Raw genomic sequence first — 16,850 nt, 5'->3', positions numbered from 1 at the left:
TCTTGTTCAACTATCGATTGCTTTTCAGCTATCACTTACTCTTCAGCCATGAAGTGACGTTCTTTTCGCTATTTTTTATTGCGTTATGGAAATATCGTCCAGCTCGGCCGACGTTGCCAAACCATAAGCGCACTCCGAGTTTCTATTCTTCCACGGTGTATGACGGCAGTTTGGTTCGAAGCCGTTATCTCTTACTTGGCTGGATCCGGCCCTTCGATGAGCAGACTTATGGAAAGAGTAGCTGAAAAGACCTGATGATAAATTTAATTACATGAAGTCAGCCATAGGCTAGCCTGTACTACGTAGGCCTGGGTACTTGGTTGTTGTTTTCAGCTCTACTGCCGCTCGAATATTTGCATTGTGGCGGCGCAATCGATGCAGCTAAAAGCGTAGAAGCTATTGATCAGCTTGACCCATTCACAACACAGCTAAAATGGGTTCGGAAACCAGACATGGGCTAGGGGATGTGATGGTATATTGCTGCTTGTTTTTTTATCTGCAATTAAATTGTCTATAAACTAGGAACGTACTCTCTTGCACTCTGCGATGTTGCTCTTCTCTGCCTAAAGCCAGGAGAAATTGTTTTTGACCCATCACTGTTACCAGCCTGGCCGGTTGTGCGTCTTTTTTAGTACAAAATTCTACCTGCAGACGCTGCTATTTCGACGAGCAAGAATTAAACGACAGCTATGCCTATTAACCACACATCAGAATGGGGCGATAAGCTTGCGGAGCTGGCCGTCCAGGAAACTGCGGCCCCCCCCTCCAGCGGAAAATGCAGTTAATGCTCAACTAACGGACATTGACGGCACTGGGATCGCTACCCTAACAAGCAATCTGACAAAGGCCCCTAAGGCATACGGCGGCTTCGCCCTCATCTTTAAGCACGGCACAGAGTACAAGGACTTTGAGTGGCTCCAGTTCATCACGCGGCAGCTTGTTGTTAATGATGCCGCCATAACAGGCAACTTAGTCATGAAGGCAAACACGACTTCCTACCAATTGGTAAACTCAGCGGTGGAGATTACAGACTACGACTTCGCATCGGGGTCAGAGCCCTCTAACTGGAATACCTGCTGGAAAGTAGACTCTACTATTCTTCCACATCCCAAGCCCTTCTTCCGTGACAGTTACGAATACGCCATCTCCGATGGTCATAAGTTGACCGCTATTATGGACGCTCCGGGTGTCATGGCCGGAAAAAAACCGACAAAGGCAGAGAAGTCCATGTACGAAGATGTCCCGGACGGTTTGGTGGTAATGAAGGATGCGCTAGGGACCAGCGACGGAGTCTCTCGCGCCTACTTCTCGGACTACCTCGTGAAAAAGGTCGGCAGCAAATGGCGTATCTACGCCCGCTTTGACTTCAGCTTGACATGGGATGCAAGGGATGTGGACAAGAGCAATTTCACGCTACGCTCTCTGAAAACCACTAAAACCTCGTCGCTGCTCGATTGCCACATGGCCGCTCTCATGCACAAGACGACGCCGGGCAAACCAGGCCTGGCGTCCAAAGAACCCTGGAAGGGCTTTCGTGACTCCATTCTCCAGTGAGCCAACTCCGGGTCGGGTGTGGGAGATTTGCGGGGGCAAGACCATGGGATAACACACGGATGGTGGCTCGTCCAGTTTCTTCACGTGCCGAAGACCCAGGTACTCGACATACCCGTGGCTCACTCTTGTATCCTTTCCGCGATACAGGAGTAACCTAGGGATTGCAACAGAGAATTGGAGAACGATATAAGAGACAACGTAATAATATATTAAAGAATCACTACTACAATGGGTACAATACTGGTGATCTTGACATTCGAGGATCAGATAAACGATATCATGGGGCAGTCCGAGAACCGTTTTACCTAGGCTTAAATGGGTAATGTTCAAGGAAGCCTGGGAATAAGGTTTGCGTGTTAAATGAAGTAATGTAGATTCGAAATAGTGCTGGTATTTCCTGTTCATAATCGTTGCTACACTCTGACCTGCCTGAAGCGAGTTTGCAAGCTGTTTTCGTTGTGTGAAGGCTTCATCCCGAGTTCAGCATGTGGTGGGTCAGTAAATCCATCTTATAACCGAATATCCATTGATCAGAAGGCGTGCACTAAGGCGATGCGAGCACCATGCTGCAGAAGAGTCTCCGATACACTCATAGTTGGAGAGGATGAGCATAGACGCCAGGATCCACTCAACCGTCTCCAAATCCAGAACGTCTCGTGGTTCTTTACTACCCAAGCACTCTGTGACTCTGGATAATTCGTGCGCAATGCTTGAAACGACGACATCGCAGGCTTTGGGCACGAATATACGAAGCAAGGGCTCGGTAGCGCGCATCAGGCTGCATGAGAGAACATTGATGACCAGTGATATTCCTTGTTTTCAGTTGACTAGTGTTTTATTATTCTCGTGGGAATGTGCGCCAAGGAAGCAGCGATGAGCTCTTAAAGACATTCTTTTTAAAAGAAATAGACTAATACAGGATGTAATTCCAACAACTCCCACGGCATTCAGCGTCATGGTGACTATGTTAGCATTTCACACTTGCATCCCCAGATGACAGATCGCCGGCCGTAATCGAAACCATGCCCAGATTCTCCAAAGTCTTTTCGCTTAAGTTAATCAATCTTTGACACATCGAACCATTCGTTCTTGCTAACAACCGTGGTGTTATAGAAAGGGAGTGGATGATTGTGTTATTTGAAGAGAGGGCGACGGGGCTGTTATCGATGCCTTTGCCAAAGTTACCTTCACTATATGCGCCAAAACTTAGGTTGTAGTATCTTACTGCGCGATATATCACAGTTTGTTTATCTTGATGAGTACATTGGAGCTTATAATCCGCTGTGATCAGATCCGCAGCCTTTTCAGCGATAGCATACGCCGTACTTATAATGTTACCTCGAACGTAGCCTATGGCATATTTTTTCGTTTGCATTTTCTTCGCGTGTCTCTCTGCGTCTCCTCAGGAATTCTTGGCAGGTACTACCTTGTATTCTGTAATATCTTTCTCGGATGACCTTAATTGGTCCAAAGAATCGCCATCATAAGATTGGCTCAAAATGAATTAATTTAAGATCCTTCCTGTTGTTCTATAGCTCTTTGAATAGCTATTGGTGCCGCCCTTTTCAACTTGCACTGCCATTGGCCTCCTTTTATAATGATCCATCTGAGTCGTCGGCTTGGCAGGCTTGCCTAAGATCATCCCAATGCTTCATTGTTTCAGGAGATATAGGTCGGGGAGGTTTTGGTACGTAGTTCTCTGGTGCATAGTAAACGACCTCCAAGAATTCAACATGTAGCGATTCGTATCCGATCATTCCAAGATCTTCCAGATCGTCAAAGAAGTTCACCATAACGTCCCCCGTCGGTCTTCCGGATACTTTATTTATCGCCTTTTCTTTAAAGAATCGTTCTCCTGCCTCGTCAGTGAACGAGAAGAAAAAAGCCAATCGCCTTGCAGTTTGTCCCTGGTATTCACAAGTCCCCTTCATCCATGCACGAAGCTGGGACTTGAACGCCGCCCAGGGATTTTCAGCTGGGACTTCATCATCCTCAAGGTGCCAGCGAGGCAGCCCTCTAAACGCTTCAATAGAGGAGATAGCTTCCTGATCTAAGTCTGCAGGGAAATAGATTGTGAGGACCTCATATAGCCTTTGTGGAGGGAAAATCGGGTTTGCGCGTATGATCGTCCCACTCCTCGACCAGGCAAATTCTTGGCTCCATGAGCGATGCGAAAGGGCTCCATTCAATTTGAGGAAAAGCTCTGAGGTAAGAAACTCTTCCCTGTGTTTGCTGCTTCTCCATTCTAGTAACTGGTTAGTCATTGGATATTTAGAAGATGGCATGGTATATCGAAAGGTACGCTGCTTGCCGATAATCAACCACTCGATTCCGCTTAGTTCACGTGGACGGCCTCTAGCGATAACTATGCATGCTCGGAGTTTGCATATCTCTTGGAGGATGGCAAAAAGTTCATCCCCATTTGGGATGACGCCACTGGGGGGATCTTTGAGCGATATCCATTCTAATAATCCGCATGGCTGTTCTGTTGGAAATGGATCTTTGCCATTTGGTTTTGTGGTACTAATGTTGATAGCCTGCAAGTTCTTCCGTCGTTTTGAAGTGCGCTTTGTTGTAGTTTTCTTGGCATTTATTTTACTGGCTTGGGCAGCCGATCGAGTAATAACAGGCATACTGTAATGGAGGAACAAAGTAATAAAAAATAAATAGAAAAAAGTGAAGGAGCACTTAAAAAAGAGGGGTTGGTTAGATTTAAATAAATACCTACTCCTATTTGAATGTTCTGGCCAATAAATACACGCTGTATTAGGCAAGGCCTAGACACACTAAACTTTCTGTTTAGTCAAGGCCATGCCGTACCATGAATGTTCCCAGGATGCTGATAGTGGTAGTTACTTTATACCTATATACATGTACACAGCGTTTCTATAGCGGGCTGTACCTATTGAAAGTACCCGGCAGCCTAGGTAGGCACTGGTACAAGCTGCTTCCTTGTTCCCAAAGTTATGTTATAACTTATATAGCTATTACAACTTACTATTAAAATATATTTCTGAAAAATACAAGATAAATTTATAAGAATATTTTTTTACACCTTATAAACAATTTATTTTGCATTAAGACTCAGGAAAGAGGCATTTACAAAAATTAAATAAGTTATAGCTCCCTCTTGTTACTAAAGCTCGATTACTAAGTGTGCCAAAGAAACTTCAAATACTAAAGTGCAAGTGTACAAACCGCCCAGCTCTCCCCAATGGAGCAAGTCGGTGCTGCTTCCAGAACTTTGACAAACAACGCAGTTAAAAGGCGCGCATGTGCAAATTGCACCGTCGTGTAAACTAAATGCACGCGGCCTGCCGGTGACCATCACTGCGAACGATGCAGTCGCCTCGGAAAGCATTGCGTCTATTTCGATCTACCTCAGACAAGGCGCAAGCAACGGATGACCAGGTAAGCCTTATTTGCTCGTCCGTCAGTTGTCTTTCATGGCATAGTATTTCGTCATCTGTTGATATGAGTTTAACTCTATGTCTCATATTGCGCTTTACAGACGGCTCGTGGGGCCTGAGTCCAGGTTTGATGATTTTGTAGCACAGCTATCTTCGCCTCTGAGGGAAGGCAGCAGCAGCAGCTTCACAGATGACGCTACTTCATCGCCGAGCGTCAGGCCAGTTGACCGGCTGGTTCCAAGTTCTGCTCTTTCTCTACCTGTAGCGGGTCGTTCTGGACCATTGCAGTCATCTTTCTGGAGATCGACAATCCCTCCACCATGTCAGGAGATGCCTACCTTCACGACTGGCGCTTCTAGCGGCTATGTTGACATTCTTAGTCGAGGCATCCTGACCGAAGAGCGTGCAGAGGTTCTACAGTCATAATTTAGGCTTCACCACACACCTCTATTCCCATTTGTTGTCCTAAGCTCCGAAACGACGGCAAATAAGATGCGCCAGGAATCGCCTCTACTCATATCAATTGCGCTTTGTACAGAACCACCGCTGCAAAGCTTCTCGGCGAGGAGTTCCAGGCTATAATTAGCTCACAGCTCATGAAGCAGATTGACAGTAGTTTGGACGCCCTGCAAGCTCTTCTGGCTTTCACCGCCTGGAATCATTATTTCACCGTGTCTCAGGATCATACGCAGCTCCTTCTTCAGACACAGCTATGTGTTACTTCGGTCTATCATCTAAATCTCGAGAGTGGAGGCGCAACAACCTCAACAGAGATCCGCGCGCTTCTAGGCACATACTATCTGTCAGCTTGGTAGGTGTTTCAATATTACCACAGCATTCGCGTCACAATTCTTTTTGCTGTAAATCTCCGACTAGCTAGCTCATTGATACCATTGCTACTGGAAGTGTTTCTAGGGCGCTTCGAAGGTCGCATGTGATGAAGAATAGCAAGCGTATAGAAGAGTACTGCGATCGCCTTGCGACGGCCCAAGAGTACGAAACAGACCGATTTATCAGGCCACTTGTGCGTTCGGAGTCACTATGTTGCCGACTTAGCGATACCTTTCGCTATGACAAGTTGGAAGCTAGCAATTCAATACATGGCAATGCAGCCGTGCGCGCCATGGTTGACGGTTTCTTGAACGAGCTAGAGCTTATTAAGATGCTCTCTACAACAGGTATACCCCCGAGGGCTCGCATACGCCCAATGCATTCCCTCTTCAGCCAGATTTAGAAACCGAAGACTGACTCTCAACTCCAAGATGCCAGTCTCACTGAGATAGAGTTCAGCTACATTCAATCCTACGTACAAGAAGGCGCATTCCACCACGAGCTCTGGGTTACTGAATCACTGCCGGCGGCTCAGGATAAAGAGCAGTCCAGACGGGAGGCCCATAGAGGTGAGTTGCCTGTTTACAGCCCTGTCAGAGCCACGATGCTATGGCGGATGCTGGATTCCAACAAGACTTGCATACGCCACTTTTTGGCCACAAACGAGACGACAATGCTTCGCATGCCACATACTGTGATTTTAAGGCTTTGTTATGTACTTGCCAGCCTTATCAAGCTCACATTTACCAGGATAGATGGCTCTTCAATGCCGGCTCAATCGGAGGCAGCTTTTATTTCTTCACAACAATATCCATACAGGTCCAACATTGCCCATCCAATAGCGCAGCTCACATCCGAAAGTGCCGACGCTTTACATCTCATCGACGAGATGGCTGCAAAAGTTGAAATTTGCTTAAAATCTCCCTTCGCCGCTCTCAATGGTAACCATGCCATTGTAAATGGCTTTGCATTGAAGCTCAAGAGACTTTCCAGCGCATACCGCAGCAAGCTTCAGAATATCAACGCAGGATTGTACCCCTCGTCAGGTCACAGTGAACCTATGGTTGACTGCCTTAAAGATGGAAGTTTAGGACTAGCCCGTCCTGTGCAAATAGACCAGCTTCAGACAAACAAGTCTTTTGATGGAAGACAGACTGAACGTACTCAGGAGAAGACAATAGATGCACAGCCGCACTTCTGGACGCTTCCCGAAGAGGCGCAAGCATGTGACTTTGATGAAAGGGAGTGGGATTCCATTTTGGCATCTTTCACTCTGCCAGTATGAAGGCCGCACAACTTTTGGTATTCTGATTTGTTGGAGGAGGCGCGTAATAAAGCAATAACAACTTTGAGTTGAGGCCAGAGAAAATAGATGAACACGAGCCACTTCGGCAGTTCACGTAATCATAACACCTCGTGTTAAAAGAAGTTCTTTAGAAGCATCAATAAGGTTTCGTGAAATTCGTGTACTCTTAGTTCGTCTTGCATTGTGAACCAAGAAACATGCTTGTTAGGATACCCGTGTAGCTGGTAGGGCCTCCAGCCTCTGCGAGCATTTGGTATCGTTGTGCAATCACGACTGGGTAGGCGTCGGGCCAATCATCTTGAAAAAGTGCCAGCGCCGCTGGATGTAGCATGTCCAGTGTGTACTGAGAGGGGATAATCCGTCTTACAGCGGCCTCTTGAGCCGCTGACAAAAGTAAGGGATCAATTTGCATGGCAATACCCCTCCGCTATAGCAGCAATAACAACATCGTGACCCTTGAGGCTTTGCACCAAAGCTGGATGGTCATCGCAATCAACTGAGACAACTGAAGGCTTGTTTGGTGACGACAGAGGAAGTCCGGCTGCTGAAAGAAAACTCTCTGCTCCGTTTGTCTTCGACCGTGTGAGAACAGTTACCTGGAAGACGTGATCGGCGGACTCGAGAAGGTTTCGAAGAAAACAGGCGCCAAGATTGCCAGATGCACCAGCAAGAACAATCTTCTTGAAAGTCATGTCACGCTAGAAGAAATTAAACAACAGTCGAAACACTGCAAAAGAAATCAGACTATAGCTCAGAGCCTACCAGCGTTTTGTATACCGGATCTAGTATTGATTTGACAAGCGCATGAAGTGTGCTCATGCAGGAGCAGTCCTATATCTGTCTTCTATTAATGCAGCAGTGATCATAAGACACTTTGCATTAGTGGTAGCGAGACCCACTACAGTCAACAATCACTGAGCCCATACCCTACTGCTACTTAGTTTCTGATGCATCTAGAGCCTTGCGGCGTTAATGCAAGAGCTCAGACGGACGGCTCCAACGGATCTTCCGAGCAGCCGACCCGATCTCCTAGTCTAAAACCTGCATAGGTGTTCAACCATCTTGGATCTGTGGAGTGGAACACTTACAGGGTAAGCAAGCAGCTTGGGAGAAACAGTTATCAGCACACAGAAGCACATATCAACCTAGCTCAACACCTGCCAACATTGCAATCATGATCCCTATGTGAGCACGTATTCATTACACGACCTGTCTTATTTTTCAGTCTGCTTGTCAAGGGAAACTAAAGCGGGGTAGCTACCCATAGTTTTTCGTCTTGCTCGTCGGATCAGGCTGGGCATTTCGCTCCGTCGGCCGTCGGCCGTCGGGCCTTCCGTGCCTTGTATCTATCAATAGCATGTTTCACGGGACCTATCAGCAAGAACTAGTAAAAAAACAAATGGGACTCAAAGCTCTAGGTCTCGAAACAACAGTGCCTTTCGGGTTTCATGGATGGAGCCATGCTTCATGTTCACCAACTCCATTTGTAGGTATTTGTAAGCCATCCAGGATATTTTGTTGCTACCACCGGTGGTATCATTTGTAAAAACGATTAATAGTTGGAGCGACTGTTGAATACCTATAAGAAAGTGATATCACCCGTTCAACGGATTACTTCAATCAACACAAGTCCACGCAGTTCCAGAAAGCACACCGTTCTTTATCAAATCACAAAGCACAAACATGGCATCAAAGACCTACACTATCCCAAAGGGCTCTCTGATTCTTGTCACTGGCGCAAACAGCTACATTGGCTCGCATATAGTCGATTTCTTATTAGAGCTGGGTTACAATGTCCGCGGGACTGTGCGAGCCCCAAAACAGTGGCTCAACGAACTTTTTGAAAAGAAATTCGGCAGCAATCGGTTCGAAACTGTCATTATACCTGTGCTAGAAAAGGAGGGCGCTCTTGACAACACGATGAGTGGGGTGTCAGGAATAGTGCACGTCGTATGTACAGATATCAAGTGCAGATAAAATCCATGCAGACAGAAACTAATTGCTTGAGATAGGCCAGTGACACGTCCCTGAATCCTGACCCCAATGAGGTCATTCCAAACGTCACAAAAGGGGTTCGGAATATTCTTGAGGCTGCTTCGAAGCAGCCATCTATCAAACGGTTTGTCTTGACGTCTTCGTCTAGTGCTGCCTATTTCCCAAATCCAAGCCAGAAAGTCATCATCACTGAGGGTATGCATAGAGATTTAAAAGAACACTCTTCCTTTACGAACTTGGATCTAATCATGCTCCAGAGACTTGGAATGAAGTAGCGCTTCAAGCAGCTTACAGTGCAGCCACGCCACCTGAACAAAAGCCTTTTATAGTCTACGCAGCCTCTAAGTTAGAGAGTGAACGCGCAGCTTGGGAGTGGTTCAAGCATAGCCAGCCGAAATTCGAAATGAATACGGTTGTACCGTGCATGAACGTAAGTAAAACATCACTATCTCTCTTTCTTATTACTGATTCTCGAGCCTAGATTGGACAAATCCTCTCCCCCGAAATACCTGCGTCGACGATGGGTATAACTCGCAAGCTGCTTGAGAATGACGATACGGCTTTCAAGTTACTCCCTTCACGTGAGTTTTGCACTTGTTAACTAAAACTAGATACTGATAATGATAGAATCGTTCGTGGATGTGCGAGATACGGCACGTCTTCATGTAATCGCTCTTCTTGACTTGGCGGTTACATCCGAGCGAATTTTTGCTTGCGGAGTTCCCTACAAATGGGCTGATGTAGTCGCCATCTTTCGCAAAGCCCGCCCACATAGACAGGTTCCTAACCCACTAAAAGATGATGCCGTTGACCTGAGTGTGGTAAAACCTGGCAAGAGGGCAGAGGAGCTACTGGAGAGTTTTTATGGAAAGTCTGGATGGACTAAGCTTGAAGACAGCCTTTTGGCTGCGATAGTTGATATTGAGTAGCGGAGTAGATACAACTCTATCTTATCTGAAAGATGAGATGCGGTGTTCACGTTGATAAATACCACTCGATGCTAGTGACTAAACAATCGTTCAATTTAATAGGCAGTTTCGTACTGCTCTTTTACACCCACTGGATACAAGACAGATAAGACTAAAACTTTGTTTCCTTTGTTTCCATTGTGGTTTGAGATTACCGAAGCGCTTCCCGTGAAGTTATGGGAGGACCCCGCGCCATCAACAACGCCCAGCTAGTAGTGGAACGGTACGAGCCGATCCATCAGCCACTAGCAACCCCAGAATCGCTAACACAATGTAGATAGATACCTCTGTCTTCTGGCTTTAGCTAGCTACAAAGTTTCAGCCAGCCACAGTGATGTGCCGAAGCTAGTTAACAGGTCTCTCATTGGTGTATTGACGAGAATACCTAACGCGTGCTTCGCATTTTCGCTACAATCATTTTGCATGTGGCAGGCTAAACGGCAGAATAATCTTGAACAAATACAAGTCTTTATCATGTGAATCCTGATCAATCTTATCATCAAGTCTCTCCAAGAATAGCTACATCCTTTCTGGGCATTCTGTAAGCCAGTATAAGGTCTTAAGAGCTCCCAAGCAAGCACAAATTTTTGAGATTCGCTTGGGACGATCTTTTGCGTTACTACTATAATTTCAAGGAGTTCCTAGACGCTAGCTCTAGCATCTTCTGCTCTACGTCGTTTTGAGCTTTCATACTATCTTCTGATGTATGTCGTTAGTGGCAGCTCCAGTTATGGCGCCAATTAACGTCAAATTGAGTTTATTTTGAACCCCAGCCCCCGGCCTGTTGTTTGTAATTGCACCAAAAGTAAGGGGCCCGTCTCCCAGACCTGCAATCGGATTATCCCTAACATTAATTAGGTTGTAATAAATTCCACTAACCATCTCTCTGTACTAAATCTCTCATAATATCAAGGAACCTGTTAAGCTCATTAGCTGCTAAACTAGACAGTAGGCTAAGAATAGCTTCACTGTGTGCGAAGTGTCTCGTTATCAACAAAAAGCGCTGATACATGTGTGTCAAACCTCCTAGCTTGAAATTAGTTACATAGATCAGGAGGTAGGAGGAAGGAAAAGAATTTTTGAGTGTCTCACAGCCTATAGAGGTCTAGGCGGCCTTCAAAATCCTCTTCCGGCGGAGAAATCTGGGCGTATGTATTGTAGGCAGCAACGTACTCATCCCCAAACCTATTACAAGCTGGTCGCCACTGGCCAAACTCATCTTCAATTCAAGTTATTGGACATGGGTAACCGCAAGTGTTTCATAGGGGAACGTACATTCGTTGTGCGCGAAGAAGCAGCATGCATCAAAGACAAAAGGCTGATTGCTGTTGACATCAATCCCTGCATTTGCGTACCAAAGGTCTCCGTGAACAAGTGAAGGTTTCACTACTCGACCGTCACTCTCGAGAGGCCTTAGGAGCCTCGGGATGACCTTTTCGAACAGAGCACGGGAGAGGACGTCGAGCTCCTCACTAGAACCTTTCCTTTCAATCTCCAGGTCAAGCGCCTGTCTCATGGTCTTGGCGAAGAATGTCTCCCAGCTATCTTCCCATGCCACAAACTGAGGTAGGTTTCCTGCGTAGGTGGCGATGTGGAATCCGAACTTGCCAGTAGGCGATACGCTTTTCTGGTGCAGTGTTGACAGAAGAGCGGCAAATTTGTGAGGGTCAGGCATATCGTCAGTCATCTCTCGAAACTCGCAGAGGAAGAAGTGGGTGTCTGCTATCGTCCTGTAGGTGCCGCAAGCGATGGGCCTCGGGACAAAATCTGGCAGAACGTTGTGCATCGCGCTCATTGAGTGGAATTCGCCCCTGGTCATATTCATGCCTAGTTCTTTCGAAATGACCTTGATGAAGAAGGACTGCGGTGTACCATCGCGGAGCCGAACATCGATGCGACCTGTCTGCGCCCAGAAGCTTACGCCATGGTTCTCGGTGGAGGTGACCTTGCATCCTTCCGGCAGTTCTTAGGAGGCAGTCAATATAAAGACGACCTTGTGAGTTCGCCAAGAGCTTGTAACTTACACCTCAACACGGCTGGGTCTATTTTGATATTGCCTTCCCCGAATTCAAGGCCATCTGCGCCGTTGTAGTTCATTTCGTGTCAAAGAATGTGCCGAATCTGTTTAGCATCCCGCCGGTCAGAGATCATCAGGCTCTAAGAGACGTAGGGTTTATTATAGGCGGTATTTCTAGATACCCACTATCATAGTCGAGTAGCCAATTGCAGGCGAGCTCCCCCTCTCAGCGGCTCGAGTCCTGCCGAATCCACCCACCGCAGGACGCGATCTCGAAGGAGAATGTCACGGAGCGACATATGGACGCCAATTCTCGCGAGTAGCGCCACACAATACCCACTGCCACGAATATTTTCGATTCTAAGTTTCTATTTTATCTTATCACACAGTGGTGAGATGCATCCCAGGCGGTGTTAATCAATTGATAACAATTATCTAAGGAGCAAGAGCTTCTTAAGAGATACACCGAGGCTGCAACTCATTGTATAACATATTTATGCCAATTTCGTCCCAAAATAATAATAAAGGGGTTAAAATAAACTAGAGTTGGGTGGCCGGACGGGCCGTCCGGGTGTTTCCGCAACCTTATTCTTTATCCTAGTTGACCCTTTCTCAGTCTTCAGTGCCCATTCATTGAGATCCTGGTGATTCTGTCACGCCAATGTTCAACAGGGAACACGACCTTGACACCGTTTGCCTCCAGCCTGTTCTGCCCGTCATTGTGTGCGATAAACGTCCCTGGCTCCTTGATTCCCACGTAGACAGTATTGATGGCGCTCTTGAGTCTCAAGATCCTGGTCACGCAGGTCATGTTGCCACTAAGTCTCTCGTTGCATGGCTCCATGGTCGTGTACAGCACCGTGTTGGCCGGGAGAACCTCATGGATGCGTTCCTCAGAGAGGTTATGCTCGTCGGCGATCTTGATAAAACAACACTGCTCGGCGTGTGTGGTGCCTGGATCTCCCTTGTAATCTCGCGGATATTCAAGCGAGTATCCTGTCGATAGGACCTTTCCCTTAGCGGCGTCGACAAGTATGGCCCCGACGCAGAATTTGTTGGCAGCTGGTGGTGATTTTTGTGCCTGAATGAGAGCAAACTCCATGAAAGCCTCATGGTCCTCGACCTTGAAGGTTGGATTCGTTTGTGACTCCATAGTAAATGGCTTTCTGAAAAAGCAAAAAAAAAAAAAGGATACAATGTGCGGATAATGCTTCTTGTAGGCCAAATCAATACAACATCATCAAGGAATAGCAAAGAATATATAGGTCAATGGGGTGTTCTTGAAATATTGGGTGCGCGATTTTCTAGGTAGATACGTGCTGTTGTCTAACCTGAGCCTGTGTGACAATAACAGGCGGTTGAAGCAACCAGCTGATTGGTGGTTTGAAGGGGGGGAGGGCTGACTACCTGCTACGTGCTTTGATCGCGAGGTGGTTGAGCCCACCAAGAGTCTCTTGAAACAACTGTTATTATACCATTGCTCTATTATTCTTTAAAAGGAATAGACAATCGTGCTAACGTCACCTTGAATAAGTCTGGGCAACTGAGATTGATGCCCCATGCACTGAGTTCTGCGGACTACAATGGTTAACTCTCACCTCCTTAGTCTCCCGGGAAACTTCAATCCTACCGGATCGCTAACTGTACTAGTTCTTTCGAAAAGAGCGGCTAATAAAGCCCGACACACATCCTGACAGTTCCTCGAGTAGTCGCGACTCGCCTAAGAGCTCGAGGAGTCTGTTTCATCCGTCAAAAGCCCTGCCCAGCACGTCAACCACCTCAAACGATCAAGCGGAGGGCATAAAGGGCCCGCTTGGACTGAGCCTTCTCTATTCTCCGACGGCGCCGGAGATCGACTTCATCTTCGTCCATGGCTTAGGCGGCAATTCTAGAAAAACATGGAGCAAGTCGTCTTTGCAGTCTCATTTTTGGCCAAAGGAGTGGCTCTCCAAGGACCCCGCATTCAAGAACGTCCGCATCTATAGTTATGGGTACGATTCGTATTACTTGAAGGGCAAGGAGGACTGCTTGAATGTACACCACATGGGCAAGTCATTTCTAGGCGCGATCAGCACTTCGCCATGTATCGCCAATTCCGGGACATACATCGTTGTCATCGGCCATAGCATGGGTGGCTTGGTGATGAAGAAAGCTTATATCCTTGCGAAGCAAGACGCAGTGCACAAGGCGCTGGCTGGGCGATTCGCCGCATTCTATTTCCTGGCCACGCCGCATCGAGGTGCCGACTCGGCAAAGATGCTGAAGAACCTCCTCAGGGTTGCGTATGATCGTGCTTATATTGGTGACCTAGAACCGACCTCTGGGGCGATCCAAGTGATCAATGATGAATTTCGGCATTTTTCAGCTGGCCTTGAGCTCTGGTCGTTCTACGAAACGCAAAATATGAAACGGTTTAGCTCGCTCATCGTCAATCCCGAGTCGGCTGTCCTCGGGTACCATGAAGAGAAGCAGATACCCATGACTGCTGATCACCGCTCGATATGCAAGTTTGACACACCTGAAGACTCCAACTACGCCCTCCTACGAAACGCGCTTGCCTCTACTACGAGCAAAATTTCCACGGCAATTCCGGAGCTGAAGCTGAAGCAAAGGCGTGAGAGGATCAAAAACCTCAAGACATACCTGGAAGTTACCGACGTCTTGGACGATGATCTTGCAAACGTCTGCGAAGCTCGGATGCACGGGTCGTGCGAATGGCTTTCGACCAAAGCCAGTTATGTCAAATGGAGAGATGGGGAATCCGGAAATGACAGGACGCTATGGGTCAAGGGCAAGCCGGCAACTGGAAAGTCTGTTCTCGCTGGCTATGTCATCGATCAGCTCAAGGAGTCCAGCCAGGCATGCAGTTACTTTTTCTTCAAACACGGAGACAAGTCGAAGTCCAACCTAGGTCGTTGTCTAAGATCTCTAGCTTTTCAGATGGCTAGCTCCAATGCCGAAGCTAGCGATGCCATCCTAGAGATGCAGGTGGATGGTGTTTGCTTAGATCGCGTCGACGAACGTACCCTCTGGAGAATTCTCTTCCTTTCTGGCATTTTCCGGGCCACATCGACTCGGCATCACTGGGTCATAGACGCCCTGGATGAGTGTTCCAATCCTGCGGTCCTTTTACATGCCATTCTTTCCAACATGGACGAATCTATACCCCTGAGAATTTTCGTCACAAGTCGGGATGCAGTCGATCTGGACTATGGTTTCTCGGTCATTCCACCCAACCTAATCCAGTCCTTGCTCATCTCGACAACAGACACAGAGTCAGATCTCAGGCTTTTGGTGAAGAAGAGGACACAGACCCTAGGCGTCGTGGGACCTGACGATCGAGCTATATTAGCCGAGAAGATTCTAGACAAATCTAGGGGCTCATTCTTGTGGACAATCTTGGTGCTTGAGGAACTCCTACGCTGCCACAGCGGAAAGGAAATCAGCCAGATTCTTGAAGATGTGCCGAGAGGCATGGAGTTACTATACAAGCGGACTTTAGACTATACGTCGCAAGCCGCTCGTGGAAAGGAGCTGGCCAAAACCATTCTCATGTGGGCAGCATGCGCGGTTCGACCTCTGACAATCAGCGAGCTAGACGGTGCTCTGACCCTGGACATCCACGACTCATTCCCAAGATTGGAGGAAAGCATTGCCGCTCTCTGTGGTCAACTTGTAGTCGTTGACAAATATGGGAGAATTAAGATGGTACATGAAACTGCCAGAGAATTCCTTGTAGCCGGCGGACTTGAGTCTGAGTTCTCCATCGAGAAAACTAAGGCTCACACACGGATGGCTCAGGTCTGTCTCAAATACCTTGTCGGGGAGGAAATGAAGCCTCCGAGGAACAGTCGACGCCGTTCTTTGGCAAATTTACCAGCAAAAAGACTGGATTTTGCCGCCTATGCATACACAGCATACTCGTATCATCTCTCGAAGGCTGATCCGTTGGTGGCAGGGACGTTCCAGCTTGTCGTGCAGTTCCTGAGATGCAACGTTCTCACTTGGATCGAAACGATTGCTTACTCTAGGAATCTCAATGACCTCATCCGCGCCTCAAAACATCTCAAAACCTACGTCAATGCGTGCGCCGTTGAGCGTTCACCACTAGATCCCCGGATACGAGCGCTCCGACAGTGGACCACAGACCTTGCTCGGATTCCTGCCATGTTCGCCAATGCCCTCGCGGTATCACCGTCAGCAATATACTCGTCGATACCCCCGTTCTGTCCCACCGAGTCTATGGTATACAACATCAGGGGCTCAGGCCGGAGGCTTGCAGTGCTTGGCGCGCCTAACAAGCAATGGGATGACAGGCTGCTGTGCATCGAATTCCGTCAGGGTCAACCAAGGACGTTGAGTTATGGAGACGAGTTCCTGGCCGTCGGTCTCAGCTCAGGAACTGTTGTATTATACTACGCCACATCTTACCAGGAGTTCAAAACGTTTAAACACGGAGAAGCTGTCAACTTCATTGCTTTCAAGACCAAAACTGACCTCATAGCGACTTGTGGTATGAAGATGGCCAAGGTTTGGGACATCAGAAGTGGACAATTGGTGCACAGCCTCGCGAGCCCTCCGCGTCCGCTAGGGATGGAATTCGATGGGGAGACGCTTTTAATTGCGAGCCGCAACAACTACGTCGCGACTTGGAATTTGGGACACTACGCCCGGCCAGAGTCAGCGCAGAGGCCATGGTTACCGATACGCCAGAGACAAACCGAACGCCTCCACGTGGGACCCCATACGCACTGACACTCTCTATCAGC

The 16,850-nt window shown here is 47.6% G+C and overlaps 8 protein-coding genes across 9 annotated transcripts; 4 read left to right on the top strand and 4 right to left on the bottom strand.

Moving 5' to 3' along the window:
- Positions 1 to 433: 433 nt before the first annotated feature.
- On the top strand, positions 434 to 1,554 carry TrAtP1_012007 (uncharacterized protein; the record flags this gene model as incomplete). The annotated part of the gene is made up of 2 exons (XM_014090526.2): positions 434 to 472; positions 712 to 1,554. 2 exons carry the CDS (start codon positions 434 to 436, stop codon positions 1,552 to 1,554), a joined length of 882 nt encoding a protein of 293 aa, XP_013946001.2.
- Positions 1,555 to 2,602: 1,048 nt separating this feature from the next.
- TrAtP1_012006 (uncharacterized protein) lies at positions 2,603 to 4,254 on the bottom strand. Its single transcript, XM_066115357.1, has 2 exons — positions 3,866 to 4,254; positions 2,603 to 3,799 (listed from the first exon to the last, which is right to left on the bottom strand). Exons 1-2 carry the CDS (start codon positions 4,185 to 4,187, stop codon positions 3,147 to 3,149), a joined length of 975 nt encoding a protein of 324 aa, XP_065971455.1. The 5' UTR covers positions 4,188 to 4,254; the 3' UTR covers positions 2,603 to 3,146.
- Positions 4,255 to 4,783: 529 nt separating this feature from the next.
- TrAtP1_012005 (uncharacterized protein) lies at positions 4,784 to 7,156 on the top strand. The gene is made up of 3 exons (XM_066115356.1): positions 4,784 to 4,965; positions 5,066 to 6,142; positions 6,227 to 7,156. The coding sequence occupies exons 2-3, from the start codon at positions 5,902 to 5,904 to the stop codon at positions 7,078 to 7,080; spliced, it is 1,095 nt and encodes a 364-aa protein (XP_065971454.1). The 5' UTR covers positions 4,784 to 4,965; positions 5,066 to 5,901; the 3' UTR covers positions 7,081 to 7,156.
- TrAtP1_012004 (uncharacterized protein) lies at positions 7,111 to 7,943 on the bottom strand. Its single transcript, XM_066115355.1, has 2 exons — positions 7,864 to 7,943; positions 7,111 to 7,799 (listed from the first exon to the last, which is right to left on the bottom strand). Exons 1-2 carry the CDS (start codon positions 7,918 to 7,920, stop codon positions 7,503 to 7,505), a joined length of 354 nt encoding a protein of 117 aa, XP_065971453.1. The 5' UTR covers positions 7,921 to 7,943; the 3' UTR covers positions 7,111 to 7,502.
- Positions 7,944 to 8,784: 841 nt separating this feature from the next.
- TrAtP1_012003 (uncharacterized protein) lies at positions 8,785 to 10,025 on the top strand (the record flags this gene model as incomplete). Its single annotated transcript, XM_014090530.2, has 5 exons — positions 8,785 to 9,051; positions 9,114 to 9,291; positions 9,354 to 9,526; positions 9,578 to 9,677; positions 9,724 to 10,025. 5 exons carry the CDS (start codon positions 8,785 to 8,787, stop codon positions 10,023 to 10,025), a joined length of 1,020 nt encoding a protein of 339 aa, XP_013946005.2.
- Positions 10,026 to 10,686: 661 nt separating this feature from the next.
- TrAtP1_012002 (uncharacterized protein) lies at positions 10,687 to 12,199 on the bottom strand. Of its 2 annotated transcripts, XM_066115353.1 has the most exons (4): positions 12,089 to 12,199; positions 11,340 to 12,029; positions 11,157 to 11,283; positions 10,687 to 11,090 (listed from the first exon to the last, which is right to left on the bottom strand). In XM_066115353.1, exons 2-4 carry the CDS (start codon positions 11,887 to 11,889, stop codon positions 11,030 to 11,032), a joined length of 738 nt encoding a protein of 245 aa, XP_065971451.1. In that variant the 5' UTR covers positions 11,890 to 12,029; positions 12,089 to 12,199; the 3' UTR covers positions 10,687 to 11,029. The 2 variants fall into 2 exon arrangements, with proteins under 2 accessions (XP_065971451.1, XP_065971452.1); XM_066115354.1 differs by having other exon boundaries at positions 11,157 to 12,029.
- A 294-nt stretch (positions 12,200 to 12,493) lies between these two features.
- TrAtP1_012001 (uncharacterized protein) lies at positions 12,494 to 13,373 on the bottom strand. The gene has a single exon (XM_014090531.2). The coding sequence runs from the start codon at positions 13,232 to 13,234 to the stop codon at positions 12,701 to 12,703; it is 534 nt and encodes a 177-aa protein (XP_013946006.2). The 5' UTR covers positions 13,235 to 13,373; the 3' UTR covers positions 12,494 to 12,700.
- A 751-nt stretch (positions 13,374 to 14,124) lies between these two features.
- Positions 14,125 to 16,836, top strand: TrAtP1_012000 (uncharacterized protein; the record flags this gene model as incomplete). The annotated part of the gene is made up of 1 exon (XM_066115352.1): positions 14,125 to 16,836. The coding sequence occupies one exon, from the start codon at positions 14,125 to 14,127 to the stop codon at positions 16,834 to 16,836; it is 2,712 nt and encodes a 903-aa protein (XP_065971450.1).
- Positions 16,837 to 16,850: the final 14 nt, after the last annotated feature.

Source organism: Trichoderma atroviride, chromosome 7 (genome assembly GCF_020647795.1).
Source record: "Trichoderma atroviride chromosome 7, complete sequence".
Lineage (NCBI taxonomy): Eukaryota > Fungi > Ascomycota > Sordariomycetes > Hypocreales > Hypocreaceae > Trichoderma > Trichoderma atroviride.
This window is presented reverse-complemented; position numbering and strand designations above follow the sequence as displayed.

What these genes read in the sequence shown, in the direction of transcription:
- TrAtP1_012005 (XM_066115356.1), top strand. Translation starts at nt 5,902, where the DNA reads ATGAAGAATAGCAAGCGTATAGAAGAGTACTGCGATCGCCTTGCGACG. An exon ending in TAAGATGCTCTCTACAACAG is followed by an intron (nt 6,143 to 6,226) that starts GTATACCCCCGA and finishes CTCAACTCCAAG; the next exon opens with ATGCCAGTCTCACTGAGATA.
- TrAtP1_012002 (XM_066115353.1), bottom strand. Translation starts at nt 11,889, where the DNA reads ATGAATATGACCAGGGGCGAATTCCACTCAATGAGCGCGATGCACAAC. An exon ending in CTTCTTCGCGCACAACGAAT is followed by an intron (nt 11,284 to 11,339) that starts GTACGTTCCCCT and finishes CTTGAATTGAAG; the next exon opens with ATGAGTTTGGCCAGTGGCGA. An exon ending in CGCCTAGACCTCTATAGGCT is followed by an intron (nt 11,091 to 11,156) that starts GTGAGACACTCA and finishes ATTTCAAGCTAG; the next exon opens with GAGGTTTGACACACATGTAT.
- TrAtP1_012006 (XM_066115357.1), bottom strand. Translation starts at nt 4,187, where the DNA reads ATGCCTGTTATTACTCGATCGGCTGCCCAAGCCAGTAAAATAAATGCC. An exon ending in AATCGAGTGGTTGATTATCG is followed by an intron (nt 3,800 to 3,865) that starts GCAAGCAGCGTA and finishes ACCAGTTACTAG; the next exon opens with AATGGAGAAGCAGCAAACAC.
- TrAtP1_012004 (XM_066115355.1), bottom strand. Translation starts at nt 7,920, where the DNA reads ATGAGCACACTTCATGCGCTTGTCAAATCAATACTAGATCCGGTATAC. An exon ending in ATCCGGTATACAAAACGCTG is followed by an intron (nt 7,800 to 7,863) that starts GTAGGCTCTGAG and finishes AATTTCTTCTAG; the next exon opens with CGTGACATGACTTTCAAGAA.
- TrAtP1_012001 (XM_014090531.2), bottom strand. Translation starts at nt 13,234, where the DNA reads ATGGAGTCACAAACGAATCCAACCTTCAAGGTCGAGGACCATGAGGCT.